This window comes from Scyliorhinus canicula, chromosome 9 (genome assembly GCF_902713615.1).
Source record: "Scyliorhinus canicula chromosome 9, sScyCan1.1, whole genome shotgun sequence".
NCBI lineage: Eukaryota > Metazoa > Chordata > Chondrichthyes > Carcharhiniformes > Scyliorhinidae > Scyliorhinus > Scyliorhinus canicula.
The window spans coordinates 135193337-135219903 of NC_052154.1; the positions used below are offsets into that span (position 1 = coordinate 135193337).

A 26567-nucleotide genomic window follows, 5' to 3' on the forward strand; every position below is an offset into this window, starting at 1 on the left:
CCTTGTTAATATATCTAGTACTTTAATGTGTTCATCAGAGAATGGTCAGATTATGCTGTGAAACATATCCTATGTCAAGTTGTACTGTTTTGACTCTATTTAGGGTACATTTTTTCAGAGTCATTCATGGGATATGAGCGTCACTGGATGGCCAGCATTTATTGCCCATCCCTAATTGCCCTGGAGGACGTGATGAGCTGCCTACTTGCACCTCTGCAGCCCACGCAGAGTAGGTATACCCAAGTGCTCTTAGGGAGGGAATTCTAGAATTTTGACCCAGTGGCAGTGAAGGAACAGTGGTATATTTCCAAGTCAGGTAGTGAATGGCTTGGAGGGGAACTTTCATGTGGTGGTATTCTCATGTATCTGCTGCCCTTGACCTTCCAGATGGTAGTGGTCGTGGGTTTGGAAAATGTTGTCTGAGAAGTCTTGGTGATTCCTGCAGTGTGTCTTGTGGGTGGTAATGATGGCTGCCTCTGCTTTTGTGGTGGAGGGTGTGAATATTTGTGGGTGGGGTGCCAATCCTGCAGGCTGCTTTGTCCTGGATGGTGTCGAGCATCTTGAGTGTTGTTCGAACTACAGTCATCCGGGCAAATGGGAGAGTATTCCATCACGCTCCTGATTTATGCCATGTAGATGGTGGACTGACATGAAAGCCACACTTGCAACCCTGTGCACATATATCCGTGAAAGAGACCGTTTGACCCATACCTGGGAGACTGTGACCTGAATTGATCACTTTTTTTTGTGAAGAACTCAGAATAAGAAATGGTAGTTGAAGAAGATGATTTGGCCTCTCAAATCTGAAAAATACCAAATGTCAGAAATGGGATTTGAATCCACACCCCCAGAAGAGATTGCAACTCGAAGACAGTACTTTAGACCGGGGTTTTCCAAAGTGCGGGTCGTGACCCGCAGGTGGGTTGCAGCTGGGTGTTGGGAGGGGTCACCGAGCGATCGGTTGCGCCATTTTCACTGTGGTCCCGATTGTGGGAGAAGCACCCAATGGCCACTGAGAACATCGTCTGTGGAGAATTTTCTCGACGTGCTTCGGAGTGTTCTTGCTGGTCATGGACCTTCTCTCCAATGTCCAGCACAATGAGGCTCAACCACGTGTATAGCTGGCAGCCCATTAACAACTACGAAGGTGCTATCCTGGTAGTGGTGTGAGGTGCGGTGCAGTAATAGAAGAGGAAAATGGCCAGACTGGGTTCTGGGGAACCGGATGTCTGCTGCCGTGTTTCTAACTTAAAAGTCTGTACCACCCGTTTGACCAATCGGTTGGAAGATGGGTGGTAAGGCGCTGTCCGTACATGGCGGACCCTGTTTATCTTCATGAAAGCGCAGAACTCCTCGCTCATGAAAGCCATGCCATGTCTGACACTACCTCCTCGTGAAGCCTATGGGTGCTGAATGTTTGTCGGAGCTTCTCAATGATAGCCCACGACGTCATTGTGCACATGCGGTGGACTCCCGTCCTTCGACTCGGCATCTACAATGAGTAAGTACATGGCTCCTTGGAAAGATCCCGCAAAATCCACGTGGAGTCGGGACCAAGGCCAGCCTGGCCAATCCCATCCTCACTGCCAGTCTAAAGTTCCTGGCGAGTGACCGCATGGAAGCGATTACTGTTAGAAAAACTCAATATTTATTTACCCTACTCAATACAATTCCTACTCACCGAAGGGTCTCCCGCACCCAGCCCACACTTGGGCCAGGCTAATTATGTCCCATGGATCCCTTGCTTAGGGGTGTACCTCCACCCCCTCATCGGGATAGATCTTATTCAAGTGAGGCCAGGGAGAATCTGATGTTGCAGACCCCATGGCCTCCATCGGGTTATAATGTGCGGAAAATCCCCACGCTCTGGTTCTGGAGGAAAATGTAACACTGCACCTGCCATCATAATGATCCATCACTTTTTGCTGAAACCGACATAATTATCAGTAGTTTTGAAAATTAATTCTAAGAATTATTACTCTGCCATTAATTACAAGATACAACTGCTAGCTGGCTTCTTTATGCTCCAGATGGGGAGCTTGCCTTGGGGGTGCAGGCGCCTCCAACATTCTAGCAAGATGATGAAAAATAATTTGCATCATTTATATATCAGACTTGGGAGGTCATTGAACAAATTAAAATCACTTAATCATCTTGTCCTGATTAGACTGCTTCATTGGTCACAGAAAGAGATGTACTACGTGTCATTAAAATAACAGTTGTATCGAGGAACTGGAGGGGGCTGGTGCGGGGTGGGGAGGAACGCCGAGTGTCGCTTTATGCGGATGACCTATTGTTGTATGTGGCAGACCCGGTGGGGGGAATGCAGGAGGTGATGAGGATTTTCAGGGAATTTGGGGATTTCTCAGGGTACAAGCTCAATTTGGGGAAGAGCGAGCTGTTCGTTGTACACCCGGGGGACCAGGAGGGGGGGATTGGTAGGCTCCCACTAAAAAGGGCGGAGAGGAGCTTCAGGTACTTGGTGGTCCAGGTGGCCAGGAGCTGGAGGGCCTTGCACAAGCTTAACCTCACAAGGCTGGTAGAGCAAATGGAGGAGGAGTTGAAGAGATGGGACATGTTGCCGCTGTCTCTGGCGGGTAGGGTGCAATCAGTCAAGGTGAGATTTCTGTTCCTGTTCCAGTGCCTCCCCATCCTTATCCCGAAGGCCTTTTTCAGGTGGGTTAACAGGAGCATTACGGGGTTTGTGTGGGCGCACGGGACCCCGAGGGTAAGAAGGGTGTTCCTGGAGCGGGGCAGGGATAGGGGGGGGCTGGCGCTGCCCAACCAATGTGGGTATTATTGGGCTGCCAATGCAGCGATGGTGTGTAAGTGGGTGATGGACAGGGAAGGGGCAGCATGGAAGAGGATGGAGATGGCGTCCTGTGTGGGCACGAGCCTGGAGGCGTTAATAAAGGCGCCGCTGCCGCTCCCTCCAACGAGGTATATCACGAGCCCGGTGGTGGCGGCTACCCTCAGAAATTGGGGGCAATGGAGACAGCACAGGGGGGAGGTGGGGGCCTCGATTGGGTCCCTGATACGGGGAACCACCGGTTTGTCCCAGGGAGAATTGGCGGCAGGTTCCTGAGTTGGCACAGGGCAGGTGTTAGGAGGTTGAGGGACCTGTTTGTAGACGGGAAGTTTGCGAGCCATGGTGAGCTGGAAGGGAAGTTTGGGCTCCCCCCGGGGAACATCTTTAGGTAAATGCAGGTAAGGGCGTTTGTCAGGCGGCAGGTGGCGGAGTTCCCTCTGATGCCGCCGCGGGGGGTCGAGGACAGGGTGCTCTCGGGGGTGTGGGTTGGAGAGGGGAGGATCATCTCGGCAACGTACCAAGTGATGCAGGAGGTAGACGAGGCCTCGGTGGAGGAGCTGAAGGGTAAATGGGAGGAGAAGCTGGGCGAGGAGATTGAGGAGGGGACGTGGACGGACTCCCTAGGAAGGGTGAACTCCTCCTCTTCTTGTGCAAGGCTTAGCCTCATACAGTTTAAGGTGCTGCATAGGGCTCACATGACCGGGACAAGGATGAGCCGGTTCTTTGGGAGCGAGGACAGGTATATTAGGTGCTTAGGGAGCCCCGGGCTGGGGGCTCGCAATATTTGGGGTTGCAGAGGAGCCAGGAGTGCAGGATGCCAAAGAGACCGGCATTCTGGCCTTTGCGTCCCTAGTAGCCCGGCGGAGGATTCTTCTTTAGTGGAAGGATGCGAGGCCCCCAAGCGTGGAGGCCTGGATCAACGATATGGCGGGGTTTATTAAATTGGAGAGGGTGAAATTTGCCCTAAGGGGATCAGTGCAGGGGTTCTTCAGGAGGTGGCAACCATTCCTAGATTTCCTGGCAGAACGGTAGAAAAAGGCCAGCAGCAGCAGCAACCGGGGGAGGGGGGGGTCATCTCTTTGTTTTGGGCTGAAGGCACGTGTATATTTGTTCTTTGCTAATGACCCCCCTTTTTGTATACACGGGGGGGAGTTGTTCTTTCTTTTCTTAGTATTTTTTGTTATTCATATTTTGTGAATATTTGAATAAAAATTATTTTTTAAAAAATAAAATAACAGTTGTATCGCGCCTATTTTTGACGGTGCCACAATTTCTTCCTGTAGCTTGTGGTTCATAGCCTTGAGCTGCTGTTTTTTGGACGGGAAGGCTGTACTGTGTCAAATCTTCCTTGCAGCCCATTCTCTCTTTCATTGTTGCTCTCAGGCCATTATGACAGGCAGAACTTTCCATAATTGATCCAGAGAGAGGATACTTTTGAAATCATCTAGCTTGATTGAGATCTCAATCCATTTGCAACAAAATCAGTGAGAAGATATTTCCCCTGGCTCTTGAGCTGTTCTGCACCTTCTGTCTGATAGCTTCATATGTGTCTATGTTTCAACAACAATTTAACAGCATTTGAGAGGGCAAAAAGGGGACATGAGATTGTTTTGGCAGATAGAACTGTACAGTACAGGCCCTTCGGCCCACGATGTTGTGCTGAACTAGTCTGAAACTAAGATCAAATCAGGAAAATCCAAAGAGCTTTTACAGATACATAAAGGGTAAAAGGGTGACGAGGGAGATGGTAGGGCCTCTTAAGGATAAACAAGGTCATCTATGTGCAGATCCACAAGGGATGGGAGAGGTCCTAAATGAATATTTCTCGTCCGTATTTACCGTTAAGAAAGGCACGAAAATTGGGGAAATAAAAGTGATGTCTTGAGGAGTGTACGTGTTACAGAGAAGGAGATGCTCGAGGTATTAAAGTGCATCAAGATAGATAAATCCCCGTGACCTGATGAAATGTATCCCAGGACGTTGTGGGAGGCTAGGGAGGAAATTGCTGACCCCCTAGCAGAGATATTTGAATCACCGACAGCCACAGGAGAGGTGCCTGAAGTTTGGAGGGTAGCAAATGTTGTGCACTTGTTTAAGAAGGGCTGTAGGGATAAACCTGGGAACTACAGACTGGTTAGACTTACTTCTGTAGGGAGTAAATTGTTAGAGTTCGAAGGTATTCCGAGGGACAGGATCTACAAGCATTTAGACAGGCAAGGGCTGAATAGAGAAAGTCAGCATGGCTTTGTCAGGGGAAAGTCATGTCTCTCCAATTTGATTGAGTTTTTTGAAGGGGTAACCAAGAAGGTAGATGAGGGCAGTGCAGTCAACGTTGTCTACATGGACTTTAGCAAGGCGTTTGACAAAGTATCACATGGTAGGTTGTTGCAAAAGGTTAAATCTCACAGAATCCAGGGTGAGGTAGCCAATTGGTTACAAAATTGGCTTGGTGAAGCCAAAGGGTGGTTGTGGAGGGTTGATTTTCAAACCGGAGGCCTGTGACTAGTGGTGTGCCTCAGGGATCGGTGCTGTTATTTGTTATATATACTAATGATTTGGATGAGAATGTAGGAGGCATGGTTAGTAAGTTTGCAGATGACACCAAGATTGATGACATAGTGGATAGTGAAGAAGGTTATATAAGATTGCAACAGGATCTTGACCAATTGGGCCTGTGGGCTGATGGACGGCAGATGGAGTTTAATTTGGATAAATGTGAGGTGATGTATTTTGGTAGATCAAATCAAGGCAGGACCTACTCAGTTAATGTTAGGGAGTTGGGGAGAGTTGCAGAACAGAGAGATCTTGGGGTACAGGTTCATAGCTCCTTGAAGGTGGAGTCACAGGTGGAAAGATGGTGAAGAGGTCATTCAGCAGACTAGATTTTATTGGTCAGAATATTGAATACAGGAGTTGGGAGGTCTTGTTGAAGTTGAACAAGACATTAGTAAGACCATACATAGAATACGGTTCTGGTCACATTATAGGAAGGATATTGTTAAACTAGAAAGAGTGCAGAAGAGATTTATGAGGATGCTACAAGGACTTGATGATCTTACCTATAAGGAGAGGCTGGATACACTGGGACCTTTTTCCCTGGATTGTGGGAGGCTTAGAGGTGATCTTATAGAGGTCTATAAAATAATGAGGGGCATGGATGAAGTCAACATCTTTTCCCAAAGGTAGAGGAGTCTAGAACTACAGGGCATAGGTTTACGGTGAGAGGGGAGAGATACAAAAGAGACCATGGGATCATTTCTTCACACAGGGGGTGGTGAGCATCTGGAACGAGCTGCCAGAGGCAGTGGTAGAGACGGGTACAATTTTATCCTTTAAAAAAAATTTAGACAGTTACATGGACAGGGTGGGTATAGAGGGAAATGGACCAAATGTGGGCAAGTGGAATTAGCTTAGTGATAGAAACTGGAAGGCATGGACAAGCTGGGCCAAAGGGCATGTTTCCATGCTGGAAACATCCAGGACTCTATGACATGGCATATTTTAGATTTACCTTGGTGATCGTTTGGGGCATTATGTCAGGCACTTAATTTCAAGACAAAGTGCTACAAAATACACACATCTACTGCTCCTTTTGATGGAGATAAAGTTTCCTCGTATCTTTGAAATCTACCTGTGAGCATGACGAAACACAAAATCCATTTACTACTCTACCTCTTCACGTCCACCACTGTTTGATGGGGTCCATCACACCAAACAGAGATTGCGATCAATTGCTGATGTTACGAAATCAATGGATGTACTTTTGATTGAAGTATGATCCACCGGCCGCATTGCGCTTTCGCTTGAGCGCGGTGCAACCGGTGAATTACGAGAGAGCCGTCTCATGGACTTCCTGTAGTCATCATGCCTTGTGGGATTCACCCAAGTCCCACGAGGCATCGGTGTCAGAATCCCACCCTGAAAGGGCGGTAACAACCATCACGCGCTGAAGCCAGTTTGAAACCGACTTCAGCGAACTTACCCGATATCCACGGCATTGTGGTACCCACTGGCCTCCCCAGCGAGGCCGCAGCCGGCGTTCAGCACTGGTCCACACAACCACTCGTGGCACCACCATGCCAACACCTGGAGTAGAACATAGAACATCACAGCGCAGTACAGGCCCTTCGGCCCTCAATGCTGTGCCGACCTGTGAAACCACTCTAAAGCCCATCTACACTATTCCCTTATCGTCCATATGCCTATCCTATGACCATTTGAATGTGTTTAGTGTTGGCGAGTCTACTACTGTTGCAGGCAGGGCATTCCACGCCCTTACTACTCTCTGAGTAAAGAATCTACCTCTGACATCTGTCCTATAACTATCTCCCCTCAATTTAAAGCTATGTCACCTCGTGCTGGACACCACCATCCAAGGAAAAAGGCTCTCAATGCCCACCCTATCTAATCCTCTGATCGTCTTGTATGCCTCAATTAAGTCACCTCTTAACCTTCTTCTCTCTAACGAAAACAGCCTCAAGTCCTTCAGCCTTTCCTCGTAACATCTTCCCTCCATACCAGGCAACATCTTTGTAAATCTCCTCTGTACCCTTTCCAATGCTTCCACATCCTTCCTATAATGCGGCGACCAGAACTGCACGCAATACTCCAAATGCGGCCGCACCAGAGTTTTGTACAACTGCAACATGACCTCATGGCTCCAAAACTCAATTCCTCTACCAATAAAAGCTAACGCACCATACGCCTTCTTAACAACCCTCTCAACCTGGGTGGCAACTTTCAGGGATCTGTGGACATGGACACCGAGATCTCTCTGCTCGTCCACACGACCAATTACTTACCATTAGCCCAGTACTCTGTCTTCCTGTTATTCCTATGAGTCACCTCACACTTTTCTGCATTAAACTCCATTTGCCACCTGGCAGCCCAGCTCTGCGGCTTATCTATGTCCCTCTGTAACTTGTAACATCCTTCTGCACTGTCCATAACTCCACTGACTTTAGTGTCATCTGCAAATTTACTCACCCATCCTTCTACGCCCTCCTCCAGGATGCAAGGCTCACTGGTCTACAGTTACCGGGGTTATCTCTACTCCCCTTCTTGAACAAGGGGGACAACATTTGCTATCCTCCAGTCTTCTGGCACTATTCCTGTAGACAAAGATGACTCAAAGATCAAAGCCGAAGGCTCAGCAATCTCCTCCCTAGCTTCCCAGAGAATCCTAGGATAAATCCCATCCGACCCAGGGGACTTATCTATTTTCACACTTTCCAGAATCGCTAACACCTCCTCCTTATGGACCTCAAGCCCTTCTAATCTAGTAGCCTGTATCTCAGTATTCTCCTCGACAACATTGTCTTTTTCCTGTGTGAATACGGACGAAAAATACTCACTTAGCACCTCTCCTATCTCCTGGGACTCCACGCACAACTTCCCACTACTGTCCTTGACTGGCCCTACTCTTACCCTAGTCATTATTTTATTCCTGACATATCTACAGAAAGCTTTAGAGTTATCCTTGATCCTACCTGCCAAAGACTTCTCATGTTCTCTCCTGGCTCTTCTTAGCTCTCTCTTTAGAGCCTTCCTGGCTAACTTGTAACTCTCAAGCGCCCTAACTGAACCATCAAGTCTCATCTTTACATAAGCCTCCTTCTTCCTCTTGACAAGTGTTTCAACTGCTTTAGTAAACCATGGTTCCCTCGCTCGACCACTTCCTCCCTGCCTAACAGGTACATACTTATCAAGGACACGCAGTAGCTGTTCCTTGAACATGCTCCACATTTCCATTGTGCCCATCCCCTGCAGTTTTCCTCTCCAGCCGATGCATCCTAAGTCTTGCCTCATCACATCATATTTGCCTTTCCCCCAGATATGACTCCTGCCTTGCGGTATATACCTATCCCTTTCCATCACTAAAGTAAACGTAATCAAATTGTGGTCACTATCACCAAAGTGCTCATCTACCTCCAAATCTGACACCTGTCCTGGTTCATTACCCAGTACCAAATACAATACGGCCTCGCCTCTCGTTGGCCTATCTACATATTGCGTCAGGAAATGCTCCTGCACACATTGGACAAAAATGGACCCATCTAAAGTACTCGAACTGTAGTGTTTCCAGTCAATATTTGGAAAGTTAAAGTCCCCCATAACAACTACCCTGTTACTTTCGCTCCTATCCAGAATCATCTTTGCAATCCTTTCCTCTACATCTCTGGAACTTTTCGGAGGCCTATAGAAAACCCTTAACAGGGTGACCTCTCCTGTTTCTTAACTCAGCCCATACTACCTCAGTATTCGAGTCCTCATCAAATGTCCTCTCAGCCACCGTAATACTGTCCTTGACTAGCAATGCCACCCCTCCCCCTCTCTTACCACCTTCCCTGAGCTTACTGAAATATCTAAACCCCGGCACCTGCAACAACCATTCCTCGCCCTGCTCTATCCATGTCTCCGAAATAGCCACAACATCGAAGTCCCAGGTACCAACCCATGCCGCAAGCTCACCCACCTTATTCTGGATGCTCCTGGCATTGAAGTAGACGCACTTTAAACCACCTTCCTTCCTGCCGGTACACTCCTTTGAAACCTTACTCCTGGCCTCACTACTCTCAACCTCTTGTGTACTGGAGCTACAATTCAGGTTCCCAACCCCCTGCTGAATTAGTTTAAACCCTCCCGAAGAGCATTAGCAAATTCCCCCCCCCAGGATATTGGTACCCCTCTGGTCCAGGTGTAGACCACCCCGTTTGTAGAGGCCCCACCTACCCCAGAATGAGCCCCAATTATCCAGGTATCTGAAACCCTCCCTCCTGCACCATCCTTGTAGCCACGTGTTCAACTGTTCATTCTCCCTATTCCTTGTCTCGCTAGCACGTGGCACGGACAACAACCCAGAGATAATAACTCTGTTTGTCCTGTATCTAAGTTTCCACCCCAGCTCCCTGAATTCCTGCCTTACATCCCTATCCCTTTTCCCACCTATGTCGTTGGTACCTATGTGGACCACGACTTGGGGCTGCTCCCCCTCCCCCTTAAGGATCCCAAAAACACGATCCGAGACATCGCAGACCCTGGCACCTGGGAGGAAACACACCAACCGCGATTCTCTCTCGTTCCCACAGAATCTCCTATCTATCCCCCTAACTATGGAGTCTCCAATGACTAGTGTTCTTTTCCTTTCCCTCCTTCCCTTCTAAGCAACAGGGACAGACTCTGTGCCAGAGACAAGTTTCACCCTAGCTCCCAGAATTCCTGCCTTACATCCCTTTCCCTTTTCCTAGCTATGTCACTGTCTACATCCTCGTCCTCACCTCCTTCCCGCTCCCCAGGAATGGCATCGTCCTTCCTCCTCTTCGTAATAGTCACACCGGCCCGTCCCAGTAGCTCGCCTCGCCCTTGCAGATACTGGGTGCCTCCCTCTTCTTGTTTCCCGACTTGGTCCCAATCACTGAATTCCCTGTTGGGCTGCTTGCATCCTTTGGACTGCAACTCTCGAGCTGCTCTTCCTCACTAAGCTCGGGGGTGTGATTATAAGCTTTCTTGTGTTTTTGGAATGTTATTGACAAGATTGCTATTGGAGTTGCAATTGACAAGATATCTTGGCAACTGTGGTATTTACAATGGCACTAGTTAATGGGTGTCAATTCAGCTCAGTTGGCTAGTCAGCTGGTTCGTGATGCAGAGCAAGGCCAACAGTGTGGATTCAGTACTCATATCGGCTGAGGTTATTCATGAAGGCCCGTCTTCTCAACCTTGACCATCAGCTGAGCTGTGGTGATGCTCAGGTTAAATCAGCACAAGTCAGCTCTCCCCCTCAAAGGGGAAAGCAGCCTATGGTCATCTGTGGCTATGGTGACTTTACTTTAATTCTATAATTATTTTCATGTTTCTCGATGAGAAAAATTCTTCTGACTTTTCATATCCTGAGAAGAAGATTGTGTCTTCAATAGAGGGAAAAGGAAGATTTTGCAGGACATAGTAACAGCGCATCTCTCAAAAGCAGGGAAAGAACAAAGAGGGCATGGTAGACACCACTAGTCAGGGCTGGATTCCTCCTCCCCGCCCACTGCAAGATCGCTATGGGCGAGAGGCGGACAATGGTAAAGCCCATGGACCTTGGGTGGGATTCTCCAGTAGCCGGGGCAGGTGCGGCCGGAGAATCCCACCCTCAGTGTTCTTGCTCTGGAAAGAAAAGGCTGCATCAGTGCGAAGCGTGTTCTTTTTTTTTCTTTTTCTCCTGTAAATTTGGAATACCTAATTTTTCTTCCAATTAAGGGGCAATTTAGCATGGCCACTCCACCTAACGTGGACATTTTTGGGTTGTGGGGGTGAAACCCATGCAGAGACGGGGAGAATGTGCAAACTCCACACTTACATTAACCCAGGGCCGGGATTTCAACCTGGGCCCTCAGTGCCGTAGGCTGCAGTGCTGACTGCTGTGCCACGTACCGCCCCGTGCGAAGCGTGTTCTGTCAAAAATATGGAATGCCACTTGTGTACGAAAGGAGGAAGTTTTAAAACTGTGTGCCACAACAAAATGTACCCAAGTCAAAAATGTTGAAGCAAATAACATTCAAGAAATTGAACATGCAAAGGACAATGAAGTGCCATTCTTGGGAGAAATTACAAGATCCAATGGGAGCTATTGGAGCGCAGACATTATGGTCAACGGATATAAAATAAATTTCTAATTAGACACTGGAGCTAGAATTTCCATTCTTTCAGACACAGAGCTGTGTCCTCCAGCAATCGACCATACAATTCCTCAGACCAGGAAGCATTCAACTGAAGGTCAAAGACAGTTGACTACTACACTTCATTATAAAGAAAGACAAATCACAGAAACATTGGACATGATCCAACTCAAGAACTTTACTATTAAACTGGAAATCTGACAAAGATATACAACTGATCTATTAAGTGGAAGAATTGGGAAGCCAAGACAAACCAAATTAATTCAGAAACAAGAATTTATAATCTTTCTGGGGAAGCTGAAAACGGCTTATCAATTACATTGAAACTAGAAGCTAGAACCAGTTCCAAGGAAGAAAACATACTATAGAAAATACATTGCCACACATTCCAGTTGAGAAATCTGAACAAGTGGTCCACAATTTTGTTCAAGATTTGGAGTCCAATACTTCATTGACCCCATAATTCCTACCAACAACAACATAGCGGCTAAGTGAAATTTGAAAGGCACAAAAGTGATAAATTGGCTTGAATTTGTATCAAAGGATATTGAAATAATCTTATCCTGAAGCAGTACTTCACGTAACAAAGTCATCGGATGACTTGCTGATTTATGATCAGAGATTGGTCATACTGAGAGTCATAGAATCATAGAATTTACAGTGTAGAAGGAGGCCATTCGGCCCATCCGGCCCTTAGAAAGCGCATCCTACTTAAGCCCATGCTTCCATCCTATCCCGTAACCCAGTAACCCCACCTAACCTATTGACAACTAAGGGGCAATTTAGAATGGCCAATCCACCTAACCTTCACATCTTTGGACTGTAGGAGTCCTCTGACTTGATATTTTTTAGAGAGTACACTTGGGCAATACAGAGTGTCTGAGTACAAAATTCTGGTGACTACGAGTCTCAAAGTTATGAGAAGAAATGACTTCAAACTACATCACCTGTCCGATCATTCATAAAGAGGAAATATTAATGGTGTCTCATTTCTGTCCACACTCTGGAACATCTTGGATTGGATATTTTTGCACTCAAAGGGAAGAAATTCCCCACAGTTATTGATTATTAGTCCAGATGGATTGAGCACAGTAAGAAGTCTTACAACACCAGGTTAAAGTCGAACAGGTTTGTTTCGAATTGCTGGCTCCTTCTCAGGTGAATCACAGATGGATTGAGGTTAAGCATCTGCACAGTCTCACCTTGGAAGTTGTCATGGTGCTGCTGAAATAATGTTTTGCCAGTCACAGCATTCAAGACTTAGTCATTTTCGACAATGGCTGAAAGTTTGCCAACAAAGGTTTTGAGCAGTTCACAGAAGCCAATCAATTTTTCCATTAGCGGTGAGGTGAGACCTTGACATCAAGGCAGCTTTAGACCAAATTTAACATCAAAGAGTCCGAGCAAAACTGGAGTCAATGGGAATTGGAGGGAAAGCTCTCCTGTGGTTGGAGTGATAGCTAGAACCAAGGAAGTCAGTTGTAGCTGTTGGCGGTCAATGATCTCAGTGCTGCAAACATTGCTGCAGGAGCTCCTCAGGGTAGTGTCCTTGGCCCAAATATCTTCAACTTCTTCAACATTGACCTTCCCTCAGCAATGACCTTCCCTCATCGGGGATGCCCACCGATAACTGCACAAAGTTCAGCACATTTTCTGCTCCTCAGATACTGAAGCGGTTTGTGTCCATTTGCAGCAAGCCCTGGCCACTAGTCAGACTTTGGCTGATAAGTGGAAAGTAACATGCATGCCATGCAACTTTTACCAAATGACCATTTCTAAAACAAGAGAATTGAACCATCTCCCCATGACATTCAATGGCATTAACATCGCTGAATCCACCTCTATCAACATCCAAGGGGTCACCATTGACTAGAAACTGACTGGAGTAACCATATAAATACAATATACAATTAATTTATGGGATGTGAGTGTCATTGGCTGGACCAGCATTTATAGCCCCTTGCTAATTGCCCTTGAGAAGGTGATGGTGAGCTGTGTTTCTTGAACCATTGTTGCAGGTGTGGTGTGGACACACTCGCAGTGCTGTACAGGATTTTGACCCAGTGACAGTGAAGGAATGGCTATATATTCCCAAGTCAGGATGGTGAATGATTTGGAGGAGACCTCCAGGTGGTGGTGTTCCCATATGTCTGCTGCCCCTGTCCTTCCAAATGGTAGTGGTCGTGCCCTCAGGAAAGTGCTGACTAAAAAGCCATGTGCATTCCTGCAATAAACTTTGTAGATGGTACACATTGCTGTCACAGTGGCTATTATATAATGTCAGAGGCTGGGAATTCTGCAATGAGTAACTTGCCTTATGATATCTCAAAGTGTGTCCACCATCTACAAGGCTCAAGTGAGAAGTGTGATGGAATGTTCTCCACTTTCCTGCATGAGTACAACTCCAAGAACACTCAAAACGCTGGACACCATCCAGAACAAAGCAGCCCATTTGATTGGCACCCCATCTACTACTTTAAATATTCACTCCCTCCACTACTGTGACAGCAGTGTGCACATTCTACGAGGTGCATTGCAGGACCTCACAAGGCTCCTTAGACAGCACCTTCCAAACCTGTGATCTTTGCCACCTAGAAAGATGAGGGCAACAGCTGCCTGGGAACACCACCACCGGGCGTTCCCCTCCAAGCTGCACACCATCCTGACTTGGAACGACATTGTCGTTCCTTCACATTGCTGGGTAAAAATCTTGGAACTCCCTTCGTAATAGCACTTTTGGTGTACCTACATCACATGGACAGTAGCAGTTCAAGAAGGTGACACACCACCATCTTTACTAGGGGATGGGCAATAAATGCTGGCCTAGCCAACAGCACCCACATATCGTGAAATAATTTGAAAAAAATCAAATGCAGCCCAGCTCTTGCTGGTGCATCTACTTATTTTAATATTTGTATATCAACAAGGCATGACTGCCAATTTCGAAAACTATGCTTTTTCAGTTTAGCTCGAGATGTTCCCTTATATTATCCATCATAATATTTTGTTTTCCCAATGGTGAATATAAGGCTTCCAAGCTGATCATTTCCTTACCCCAGTGTTTGAAGATGGAAGTGACATTCTTTTTTCCACTCCTCTGAGATCTGGCCCGAATCTGGTAGATCCTCAAAAATATCTGCAAGAAAACTCTCAATCATTCAAGCCAATTCCTTCAGAACCTAAGATGTAGGTGATCAGATCCAGGAGCCTTATCTATCTTAAAGTTCAATAACCTGCTCCATATGTCTTTTTTGATTAGAACATTTCAACCTCTATTTCCTTTTGAACTGCAGCATCAATTGTTGCATTTCTCTCCCTATTTATTTTTTGAGTACAATTGGAAAATAACTACTATGTATTTTAGCAATTTCACTGCCTTCAGAAATAAAAACAGGAAATTCTAGAAGCACTCAGAAGATCAGGTAGGAGAGAGAAAGAGCTCACATTTCATCAGAACTAAAAGATGTTAGAAAGGAACAACATTAGGGCAGAACAGTGGCACAATGGTTAGCATTGCTGCCTACGCAGCTGAGGACCCGGGTTTGAATCCCGGCCCAGGGTCACTGTCCGTGTGGTGTTTGCACGTTCTCCCCGTGTCTGCGTCGGTTTCACTCCCACAACCCAAAAATGTGCAAGGTAGGTGGATTTGCCACGCTAAATTGCCCCTTAATTAGAAAAAAATAATTGGGTGCTCTAAATTTATTTTTAAAAAAGAAAGAAACACCATTAAAGCAATTGCAGAGCCGGAGAAAGGTGAGGTAGGAAAAGAACAAGAGCACATTGCTGATAGGATGGAGAGTGCTGCCGTACATGAGTGTTTCCAGCATTTTCTGTTTTCCTCTAGGTTTCCAACTTCCACAGGATTTTGTTTCTGTTTCCAACTTCAGACATCACTTCCCCACTGTCAGACTTTAGTGTGCCAACCTCTCTGCATCCATTGTTTGCTCCTGACATAGTTGAAGAATGCTTTAATGCAATAACAATCTGTCATGCAAAACCTTGACCTTCAGGTAAAGAGATGAGAACAATAAAATTGGAAATAAGTCTGGATGTATTGATGCCTTTCAATAAGCCAAACAGATGAGAACCTCATTATTCAGACCGTGTTGTACATGGCAAAATAGGAGCTAAATTATGTAACCTTCATGCTGTGCGTTATGGCATACAAGGACAATTTTTTTTCATGTTATAAAATTGTACATGAGTTCAACTGAGACAGGTAAAATTTAATTAGGACAAATTGATTGCTTTCTGGTTAGTTGCCCCAGGAACAGGTGTGCTTTTTCAAATAATTTCCACTCCTATAATTAAAATCCCAAAATAGCATTTGTTGTGAGTAATAAAATGAAGCTGTGGCTGTGTGCTTGTCATGGAAACAGTAGAGAGCCAATTAGATGCAGACTGCTGGAGAGGTGGTGATTAACATGGTTTCTGGCAGCATTTATAACAGTTAGAAAAATGTAACTGAAACTCTAGTATGTAAAGGATTTTATAATGTATGAGTATGCAACAGTATTGGAAGTTTAAAAATAAATCCTATATTAAATGTGAAACCGTTCAAGTAGTAGTGTTAAATGTTGAAACTGACCAAAACCTCTTCAACAGCACCTTCAAGCCTGCGACCTCTACCACCAAGAAAGGCAAGGGCAGCAGATATATGGAAGCACCACCAATTGCAGGTTCCCCTCCAACCCACACACCATCCTGACTTGGAACTTTACTGCCGATCCTTCAGTGGAACTCGCCCCCTAACAGCACTGTGGATATACTGAAACCACATTGACTATAGCAGTCCAAGAAGGCAGCTCACCACCACCCTCTTGAGGGTAATTCGGGATAGATAATAAACACTTTTGTCTAGCCAGGGACACCCACGTGTGCTGAAAGAATAAAAAGATAAATACACCTGTTACCAGATCTCCAAAATGTAGACCGAAACAACAGACTATTAGCCACATTGCTATGCGTTCACATTAAGTGAGATGATGTCGCATTCCATAAAATATGAGAACAGTGCCCATTCTTTTGCATTACACCTCATCCACAGCTGGTGTGATGTCATTCCACATAGACATGAGAACTTGAATGTTCAGACATTTTTGGGGGGGTTGGGGGATTGTGCCGAATCTCATATTGCTAAATTACCTTCACAAAGAGCTAGAATTCACTCATATTATGCCAGACCTTTCTTTTTCTTTTAAATTTAGAGTACGCAATAATTTTCTTTTTCCAATTAAGGGGCAATTTAGCGTGGCTAATCCACCTAACCTGCACATCTTTGGGTTGTGGGGGTGAAACCCATACAGACACGGGGAGAATGTGCAAACTTCACACGGACAGTGACCCAGAGCCGGAATTTGAACCCAGGTCCTCAGCACCGTAGTCCTAGTGCTAACCACTGCACCACGTGCCACCCATATCCCAGACCTTTCTATAAACAATTTGTTTTTATATTTTCCACCAATGCATTGTCTGACATTTTTTAAAGTTCTACGGCACTTCATTTATTTTAATGCAAGGAGCCTGACGGGTAAGATTCATGAACTCAATGTCGATCAGCACATGGAATAATGGCATTATTTCAATCGCAGAAACTTGATTGAAAGAAGAGTAGGACTGGCAGTTGAACATCCCAGGGTATAAAGGTTTCAGGTGTGAAAGAGGGAGCAAGTAAACGAGGAAGAGGAATTGCTTTACTGATTAGGGAGAACCATGACAGGACTCAGGGATGACATCTTGGTAGGTTCCTCAAATGAAGCCATATGCGTCGACCTTAGTAACAAAAAGGGGGGTGATCACATTGCTGGGAGTGTATTATAGGCCCCCAAACAGTCAGAGAGAGATGGAAGGACTGTTATGTAGGAAAATGTCTGAGAATTGTAAGAAAAATCAGGTAATAATAGTAGGCAATTTCAACTTCCCCAATATTAACTGGGACAGTCAAAGTGTGAAATATTTCGAGGGTGTGGAATTCTTAAAATGCATTCTGGACAACCTTTTATGCTAATACATAGAAAGTTGAACCAGTGAGGGGACGGTGCTGGATCTACTGTTAGAGAATGAAGCCGAGCAAGTGGTTGAAGTTTCAGTGGGGGAGAAAATGGACGGCGCGGTAGCACATTGGTTAGCACTGCTGCTTCACAGCACTAGGGTCCCAGGTTCTATTCCCAGCTTGGGTCACTGTTTGTTTGGAGTCTGCACGTTCTCCCCGGTTGCGTCAGTTTCCACTGGGTGCTCCAGTTTCCTCCCAAAACTCCCGAAATACATGCTTGTTAGGTGAATTGGACATTCTGAATTCTCCCTCTGTGTACCCGAACAGGCACTGGAATGTGGCGACGAGAAGATTTTCACAGTAACTTCATTTCATTGTTAATGTAAGCCTACTTGTGACAATAAAGATTAGTATTATTATTTTGGATACAATGGCCATAAGTCAGTAGAATTTAAGGTAGTTATATAAAGGGACAAAGATAGACAGGAAATTAAGATTCTGAACTGGGGCAGGGTCAATTTTAATAAAATATGACAGGATCTATATAAAGTTAACTGGAAGCATCTACTTGTAGGAGAATCTACAGCAGAGCAATGGGATTCATTCAAAAAGAAATTCATTCAAAAAGAGAGTACAGAGCCAACATGTTCCTATGATAGTGAAGGGTGGGAGCAATAAGTTCAGAGAATCCTGGATGTCAAGGGGTATCCAGGGTTAGATAAGGAGAAAAAGGGAGGCTTACAGCAGAGACTGAGGGCTTAAAACAGCGGAGGCCCTAGAGAAATATATAAGGTGCAGGGGGTCACTTAAGAATCCCCTGAAAAAACACTGGTGGATAAAATAAAGGAAATTCCGAAGGTGTTTTATAAGTATATTAAGGACAGAAGGTTCACCGGGGTAAGGGTAGGGCCCATTAGGGACCAATGTGGCAATTTTTGTGTGGAACAAGAGGATAAGTGCGGTTTTAAATGAGTACTTTGCATCTGTGTTCACTACTGAGAAGGATGATGTAGGTATATAAATCAGGGAGCCGCATTGTGATTTACTTGAACAACTTAACATTGAGATGCAGGAGACATTAGCAGTTTTAATGGGCCTAAAAGTGGACAAATCCCTGCGACCAGATGAGATATATCCCAGGTAGCTGTGGGAGGCAAAGGAGGAGATTGTAGCGGCTCTGGCAGAAATGTTCAAATTTTCGCTGGCCACAGGAGAGATACTAGAGGACAGCTAATGTGGAGCCATTATAACTGATTATTCAGTTCACGACTGACTCACGAGCTTTTTCTCCTCCAAGAGCTTACAAATCCCCATCTCTCTTTGACCCACACTAAGCACTCGTCTCTCAAATCTCTGCTTTTTCTGTGTCTGCCGCTGGATTGCTGTCACTAGGAACAGTAAAACATTTCTACTTTGTGTTTTACTTACAAAATCACTGATTTTCAACCCCTCTTAACCCATCTCTTTAACTTCCGGTATTGTAAAATTTCATTTAAAAAAAACCAAACAAACCCAAAAGACCGAAAGACTTTTAGCCACAAATCTAACCAGACACCCAGGCACAAATGTTCACAAACAAAACCTTAATGAAACCAAAACCATTTTTACCTTTCTTTTTTTTAAAATAATTTTTATTGAAATTTTTACAAAGTATGAACAGCTCAACTCTATTAACAAAACAACCTCGGTAACACCCCAAGAACAATTCCCACCCAACTTCAAAAGCAACTACAAACAAGAGAAAAAAAAACACAAAAAAACACCCAACGACAAAAGGGAAAGAGATAACACCCGCCACATCCCACAGACCCATGTACACAGTTCTCCCTCCCCCCCGATCCAAACCTCCCCCTGATCGCTGGGCTCCCCGAGCATCTAGCACACCTGTCCTCGCCCCCGAAAAACCTACTCATCCTCGTCCCAGTCATGTGGGCCCTATGCAGCACCTTGAACTGTATGAGGCTAAGCCTCGCGCAGGAAGAGGAGGAATTCACTCTCGCCAGGGCATCCGCCCACGTCCCCTCCTCAATCTCCTCACCCAGCTCCTCTTCCCATTTACCCTTCAGTTCCTCCACCGAGGCTTCGTCTACCTCCTGCATCACCCGGTATATGTCCGAATCCTCCCTCCTCCAACCCACACCCCCGAGAGCAACCGATCCCGCGCCCCTCGTGGGGGCAGCAAGGGGAACCCCTCCACCTGCTGCCTGGCAAACACCCTAACCTGCATGTACCTAAACATGTTCCCCGGGGGGAGCCCAAACTTCCCCTCTAACTCCCCCAAGCTCGCGAACCTCCCCTCCACAAACAGGTCCCTCAGCCTCCTAACCCCTGCCCTGTGCCAGCCCAGGAATCCGCCATCAATGCTCCCTGGGACAAACCGATGGTTCCCCCGTATCAGGGCCTCCATCGAACCCCCCACTTCTCCCCATGCCGTCTCCATTGCCTCCAAATTTTGAGGGTAGCCACCACCACCGGGCTCGTGGTATACCTCGTTGGAGGGAGCGGCAACAGCGCCGTTACCAGCGCCTCCAGGCTCGTGCCCACACATGACGCCGCCTCCATCCTCTTCCATGTTGCCCCCTCCTCGTCCATTACCCACTTACGCACCATCGCTGCGTTGGCAGCCCAATAGTACCCACACAGGTTGGGCAACGCCAGCCCCCCCCCCATCCCTGCCTCGTTCCAGGAACACTCTTCTCACCCTCGGAGTCCCATGCACCCACACAAATCCCGTGATACTCCTGTTGACCCTCCTAAAAAAGGCCTTCGGGATAAGGATGGGGAGGCACTGGAACAGGAACAAAAACCTCGGGAGCACCGTCATCTTAACGGACTGCACCCTCCCCGCCAGTGACAGCAGTAACATATCCCACCTCTTAAACTCCTCCTCCATCTGCTCCACCAACCTTGTGAGGTTGAGCTTGTGCAGGGCCCCCCCAACTCCCAGCCACCTGGACCCCTAGGTACCTAAAGCTCTCCCCTGCCTGCTTCAATGGGAGCCTACCAATCCGCTCCTCTTGATCCCCCGGATGCACCACAAACAACTCACTCTTGCCCAGGTTCAACTTATACCCCGAGAAACCCCCGAATTCACTAAGAATCCTCATCACCTCCGGCATCCCCCCCACCGGGTCCGCCACATACAGCAACAGGTCGTCCGCATACAGCGACACTCGATGCTCCTCCCCACCCCGCACCAGGCCCCTCCAGGTCTCTGACTCCCTCAATGCCATGGCCAGGGGCTCAATCGCCAACGCAAAGAGCAAGGGGGACAGGGGGCACCCCTGTCTCGTCCCCCGGTACAGCCGAAAGTACTCCGACCTCCTCCTATTTGTGGCTACACTCGCCATCGGGGTCTCGTAGAGCAGCCTCACCCACCGGATAAACCCCTCCCCAAACCCAAACCTCTCCAACACCTCCCACAAATACTCCCACTCAACCCTATCAAAGGCCTTCTCCGCATCCATTGCCACCACTATCTCCGCCTCCCCTTCCATGGCTGGCATCATAATGACATTGAGGAGCCTTCGCACGTTCGTATTCAACTGCCTTCCCTTCACAAACCCCGTCTGGTCCTCGTGAATGACCCCGGGCACGCATTCCTCTATTCTAGTGGCCAGGATCTTTGCCAGCAGCTTAGCGTCGGCGTTCAGCAGCGAAATCGGCCTATATGAACCGCACTGCAGAGGGTCCTTGTCCCGCTTCAGGATCAAGGAAATCAGCGCCTGTGACATAGTTGGGGGCAAAGACCCCCCCCCCCCCCCCTCCCTTGCCTCGTTAAAGGTCCGGACCAACAGGGGGCCCAACCGGTCCAAATACCTTTTATAAATTCTGCCGGAAACCCATCCGGCCCCGGCACCTTCCCCGACTGCATGCTCCCTATCCCTTTGACCACCTCCTCCAGCTCGATCGGCGCCCCCAGTCCCTCCACCTGCTCCTCCTCCACCCTCGGGAATCGCAGCTTGTCCAAGAAGCGCCCCATTCCACCCCCCTCCACCGGGGGTTCCGACCGGTACAGTTCCCCACAGAAGTCTCTGACGACCCCATTAACATCTACTCCCCTCTGTACCACCTTCCCAGCCTTATCCGTCACTCCCCCAATCTCCCTGGCCGCGTCCCGCTTTCGGAGCTGGTGTGCCAGCATCCTGCTCGCCTTCTCCCCGTATTCATACACCGCCCCCTGTGCTTTCCTCCACTGAGCTTCCGCCTTTCTGGTAGTCAATAGGTCGAATCTGGCCTGAAGGCTACGCCTCTCCCCCAGCAATCCCTCCTCTGGAGCCTCCGCATATCTCTTATCCACCCGCACCATCTCCCCTATCAGTCTCTCCCTCTCCCTCTGCTCCCCCCTCTCCCTATGGGTTCGGATGGAGATCAATTCCCCCCTCATCACCGCCTTCAATGCCTCCCAGACTGTCCCCACTCGGACCTCCCCGTTGTCATTGGCCTCAAGGTACCTCTCGATACATCCCCGAACCCTCTCGGCCACTTCCTCATCTGTCAGCAGCCCCACCTCCAAGCGTAGAGCAGACGTTGGTCCCTCTCTTCCCCCAGCCCGAGGTCCACCCAGTGCGGGGCATGATCTGAAATGGCAATGGCGGAGTATTCCGCATCCTCCACCCTCGAAACCAACCCCCTGCTCAGGACAAAAAAAATCAATCCTCGCGTAGGCCTTGTGTACGTGGGAGAAAAACGAGTATTCTCTGGCCCTTGGCCTCGCAATCCTCCAGGGTTCCGCCCCATCTGGTCCATAAATCCCCTCAGCACCTTAGCCGCCGTCGGCCTCCTGCCCGTCCGGGACTTGGATCGATCCAATGGGGGATCCAGTACCATGTTGAAGTCCCCCACCCATGATCAGGCCCCCCACCTCCAGGTCCGGAATGTGGCCCAACATACTCCGCATAAACCCCGCATCGTCCCAATTTGGGGCGTAAACATTCACCAACACCACCCGCTCCCCCTGCAGCTTGCCACTCACCATCACATAACTCCCACCACTGTCAGCCACCACATTTAATGCCTCAAACGACACCTTCTTCCCCACCAGGATCGCCACCCCACTACTCTTCTCATCCAGCCCTGAGTGAAATACGTGGTCCACCCATCCCTTCCTCAGCCGAACCTGGTCCACCACTCTCAGGTGTGTCTCCTGGAGCATGGCCACATCCGCCTTCAGCCCCTTCAGGTGCGCAAATACCCGGGCCCGTTTGACCGGCCCATTCAGCCCCCTCACATTCCAGGTTATCAGCCGGATCAGAGGGCTCCCTGCCCCCCTCCCCTGCCGATTAGCCATACCCCATCCCTTGCCCAACCCCGGCCAGCGTCCCCCGCTCTGCCAGTTTCCCACGGCGGCAACTCCCCCCCCCCCCCCCCCCCCCCCTCCTCCAGCACCCCCTGCATCCTCCAGCTCCTTCCTGGCCGTTTCAGCAGCTACCCGGTACCTACCCCCCCCCCCCCCCCCCCCCCCGCTCTTGCACGGGAAAAGAACACAGCCAGCAACGACCTGCGCTTCTCAGCCCCGACTCCGCCCCCACCATCTCCCAGCGTGGGATACCCGCAGAAAGCCCGCGCTTTTGCCCTGCCCGGCCCCGCCTCCTCCGGGGCTACTCCCATTGTCAGTCCCCCCCACCAGCTCCCCGAACTCCCCGTTTACTCCTCTGCCCGAACCCGTCCATCCGACCCCTGCAGAAAAACCCATATAGAAAAGACAAATCAACATCACCCCACCCACCCTAAGGCCAACCCACATCTTACATTAAACCAAGCAAATGCAAATACAGTATTATACAGCATCCCCCATCTTAGGCCCTCAGTTTGAGTCCAATTTCTCGGCCTGCACAAAGGCCCACGCCTCTTCCGGGGACTCAGAATAATGGTGCCGATCCTTATAGGTGACCCACAGACGCGCCGGCTGCAACATGCCGAACTTCACACTCCGTCTATGGAGCACCACCTTCGTCCGGTTAAACCAGGCCCTCCGCCTCGCCACCTCCGCACTCCAGTCCTGGAAGATCTGCACCTCCGTGTTCTCCCACTTGCTGCTCCGCTCCTTCTTGGCCCACCGGAGCACACACTCACGATCCACGAACCGATGAAACCGCACCAACACCGCCCGCGGCGGCTCGTTCGGTTTGGGCCTCCTAGCCAGAATTCTGTGGGCGCCCTCTAACTCCAGGGGCCCCTGGAAGGACCCAGCCCCCATCAGCGAGTTTAACATAGTCACCTCATAGGCCGCTAGGTCCGACCCCTCCAGCCCCTCCGTGAGGCCCAGGATCCGCAAATTCTTCCTCCTCGACCGGTTGCCCAGCTCCTCGAACCACTCCTGCCATCTTTTATGGAGCGCCTCGTGCATCTCCACCTTCCCCGCCACGGCCACAACCTCATCCTTCCTTTCGGAGGCCTGCTGCTGCAGCTCCCGGATTGCAGCCCCCTGGGCTGTCTGGGTCTCCATCAGCTCCCTGTTGGTTACCTTCAGCGACTCCAGCAGCTCCAACTTAAGCTCCTGGAAGCAGCGCAACAGAGTCGCCTGCTGCTCCTGAGCCCACTGCCTCAGCTCCTCAAGGCCTCCGCCGGCCGCCATTTTGTCTTCCTTCCCCCGCTTTTTCGGGGGTGCTTTCTCCGGCTTTCTCCTTACCCCACTCCTGGCCCGGACCATAGGACCGTTGGGGTCGACTCCTGACCTCTTCCCACGTCGGGATTTGCCGCCACAGCTCCGTTGGGGGCCCTGAAAAGAGCCCCAAAGTCCGTTCTCAGCGGGAGCTGCCGAATGTGCGGCTTAGCTCCTCATTGCCGCCACCGGAAGTCAATTTTTACCTTTCTTAACAGACACGTACATATAATATATATATTTATATATATAAAAAATATATCAATTCAACTTAAATTTATACATTGTTCACAACAAAGGTGAAAAGTTTAATTTGTCAAATGAGCTGATTGAGCCAAACAGCAATGTTATTATTTCTTGTGCCTCTTATTTCTTGTATCTTGCTTGCCAAATATTTATTTTTCCATTTCTTTCATTTTACCAATTTTGCTTCTCTCTCTTTGCACCCCAGCTGTGAGATTTGTACTGTTTACTCTCACTAGAAAACAAAAACTATCTTGTGTCAACCTCAATTCAGTGGTGGCATTCTTACATCTGAGTCCTAAAAATTGTGATTTCAATCCTTCTTCAAGAGACCCGAGAACATAATCTAGGCTAATAATCTGGTGTTATTGAAGAACTACTGCACTGGCAGGAGATGTCTTCTGGATGAGAGATAAACTTAGGCCTTTTTATTGGGCATGCGCACAATATTATATATAATATATGCATTCTGTATGTATGTGTGTGTATATATATATATATATATATATATATAACATCTACACTAATATACATATATATATATATACACACACACACTATATATATTTGCACGTGCACACACACACCAACTACATCAAGGTGAAGCTATTCTGACATCCATGATAGTAACTCCATTTGAGAGTCCTTCATTAGCACATTAGGTGGATTGGCCATGCTAAATTGCCCGTAGTGTAAGGTTAATGGGGGGATTGTTGGGTTATGGGTATACGGGTTACGTGGGTTTAAGTAGGGTGATCATTGTTCGGCACAACATCGAGGGACGAAGGGCCTGTTCTGTGCTGTACTGTTCTATGTTCTATTAGCGCTATTGACCCTCATGCAAGAGAGCTGCCATGAATTATCTGTATATGGACCTGACATTTGCAATCCTAAAGTCGATTTAGTTTTTTAAAATGAGACACGGTTGCATCCAATTAAGAGTGATGTCATTGTGATAAAAATGGTTTACACCAGGTGTGATGTTTCTCCTTACCCACTAAATAAGCTTCTGTGCATTTTTACACGAATGCTGTGCTCCTTTACCATACCTAACTGACTTAGGATTTTTATTTTTCTACTATCAGCTTTGTTTCTTTTTCACAGGATGCCTATTCTGAAGTTGCTTTTCTTTTTGCTGAGTTCTTCCGAGACTTGGACATTGTGCCCTCTGACATCATTGCTGGTCTTGTATTATTGCGTCAGAGACAGAGGGCCAAGCGATTTGCTGTCTTGGATGAGGTAGGAAATAGATTCTGTGATTTTTGGAGTTGTGGGTTCTTTGTGTTTTGTGTAGGCAGTAGGGGTTCCGTGTGACTTTGGGTGGGCAATCGGCAGTATTAACAAAACCCTTGATGAAGATTTCCTGCCCTCCCGTTGATAGTGACACAACACTTTTAAGGCTTCTTACCAGAGGTGGTTTTCTGATCCTGGATTTTTTCCAACACTAGGGTCTGAAAATGGACTCCCTCACCTACGTTAGGGTGTCATGCCAGTCTGAAGACAAAGGCTTGCTGTAGCAGGCCACTAGGCTGTGCTTTCCTCATTTGCATAGACATAGAAACAGAAAATAGGAGTAGGTCTTTCAGCCTACTCCGCCATTCAATTTGATCAGAGCTGGCCTTCTATCTCAGTGTCATACTCCTGCACTCACCCCATACCCCTTGACACCTTTAGAATCCAGAAATCTGTCTATTTCCTTCTTAAATATATTCAATGACCAGGCCCCCACAGCTTCTGCGGTATAGAATTCCACAGGTTCACCACCCTCTGAATGACAAAGCTTTTCCTCATCCCAGCCCTAAAAGGCCTACCTCGTGTCCTGAGACTGTGACCTCTTGTTCTAGACCCCCCTAAGCCAGAGGAAACAACATTCTTACATGCAGTGGGTCCAGCTCTTGTCAGAATTTTGTGTGTGACAATGAGATAACCTCTCAATCTTCCAAACTCCAGTGAATACAATGTCGGGGCTGGTTCAGCACAGTGGGCTAAACAGCTGGCTTGTAATCCAGAACAATGCCAACAGCACGGGTTCAATTCCCGTACTGGCCTCCCCGAACAGATGCCGGAATATGGCAACTAGGGACTTTTCATAGTAACTTCATTTAAGCCTACTTGTGACAATAAGCGATTATTATTATAGTCGACCCAATTTCTCATACTGCAATCCTGACATCCCAGGAATCAGTCTGGTGAACGTTCGCTGAACTCCCTCCATGGTAAGTATATCCTTTCTTCAGTAAAGAGTTAAAAACTGCACAC

At 47.8% G+C, this 26567-nt stretch overlaps 1 protein-coding gene across 7 annotated transcripts in view; it reads left to right on the forward strand.

Moving 5' to 3' along the window:
* The window catches only part of LOC119971726 (diacylglycerol lipase-alpha-like), a 513684-nt gene that overhangs the window by 347382 nt on the left and 139735 nt on the right, over window positions 1-26567 (forward strand). For all 7 annotated transcript variants that reach the window (XM_038807680.1, XM_038807682.1, XM_038807675.1 and 4 more), the window contains one exon: window positions 25413-25547. In XM_038807680.1, the coding sequence (XP_038663608.1) occupies window positions 25413-25547 (135 nt within the window). The remainder of the gene's footprint in view (window positions 1-25412; window positions 25548-26567) is intronic.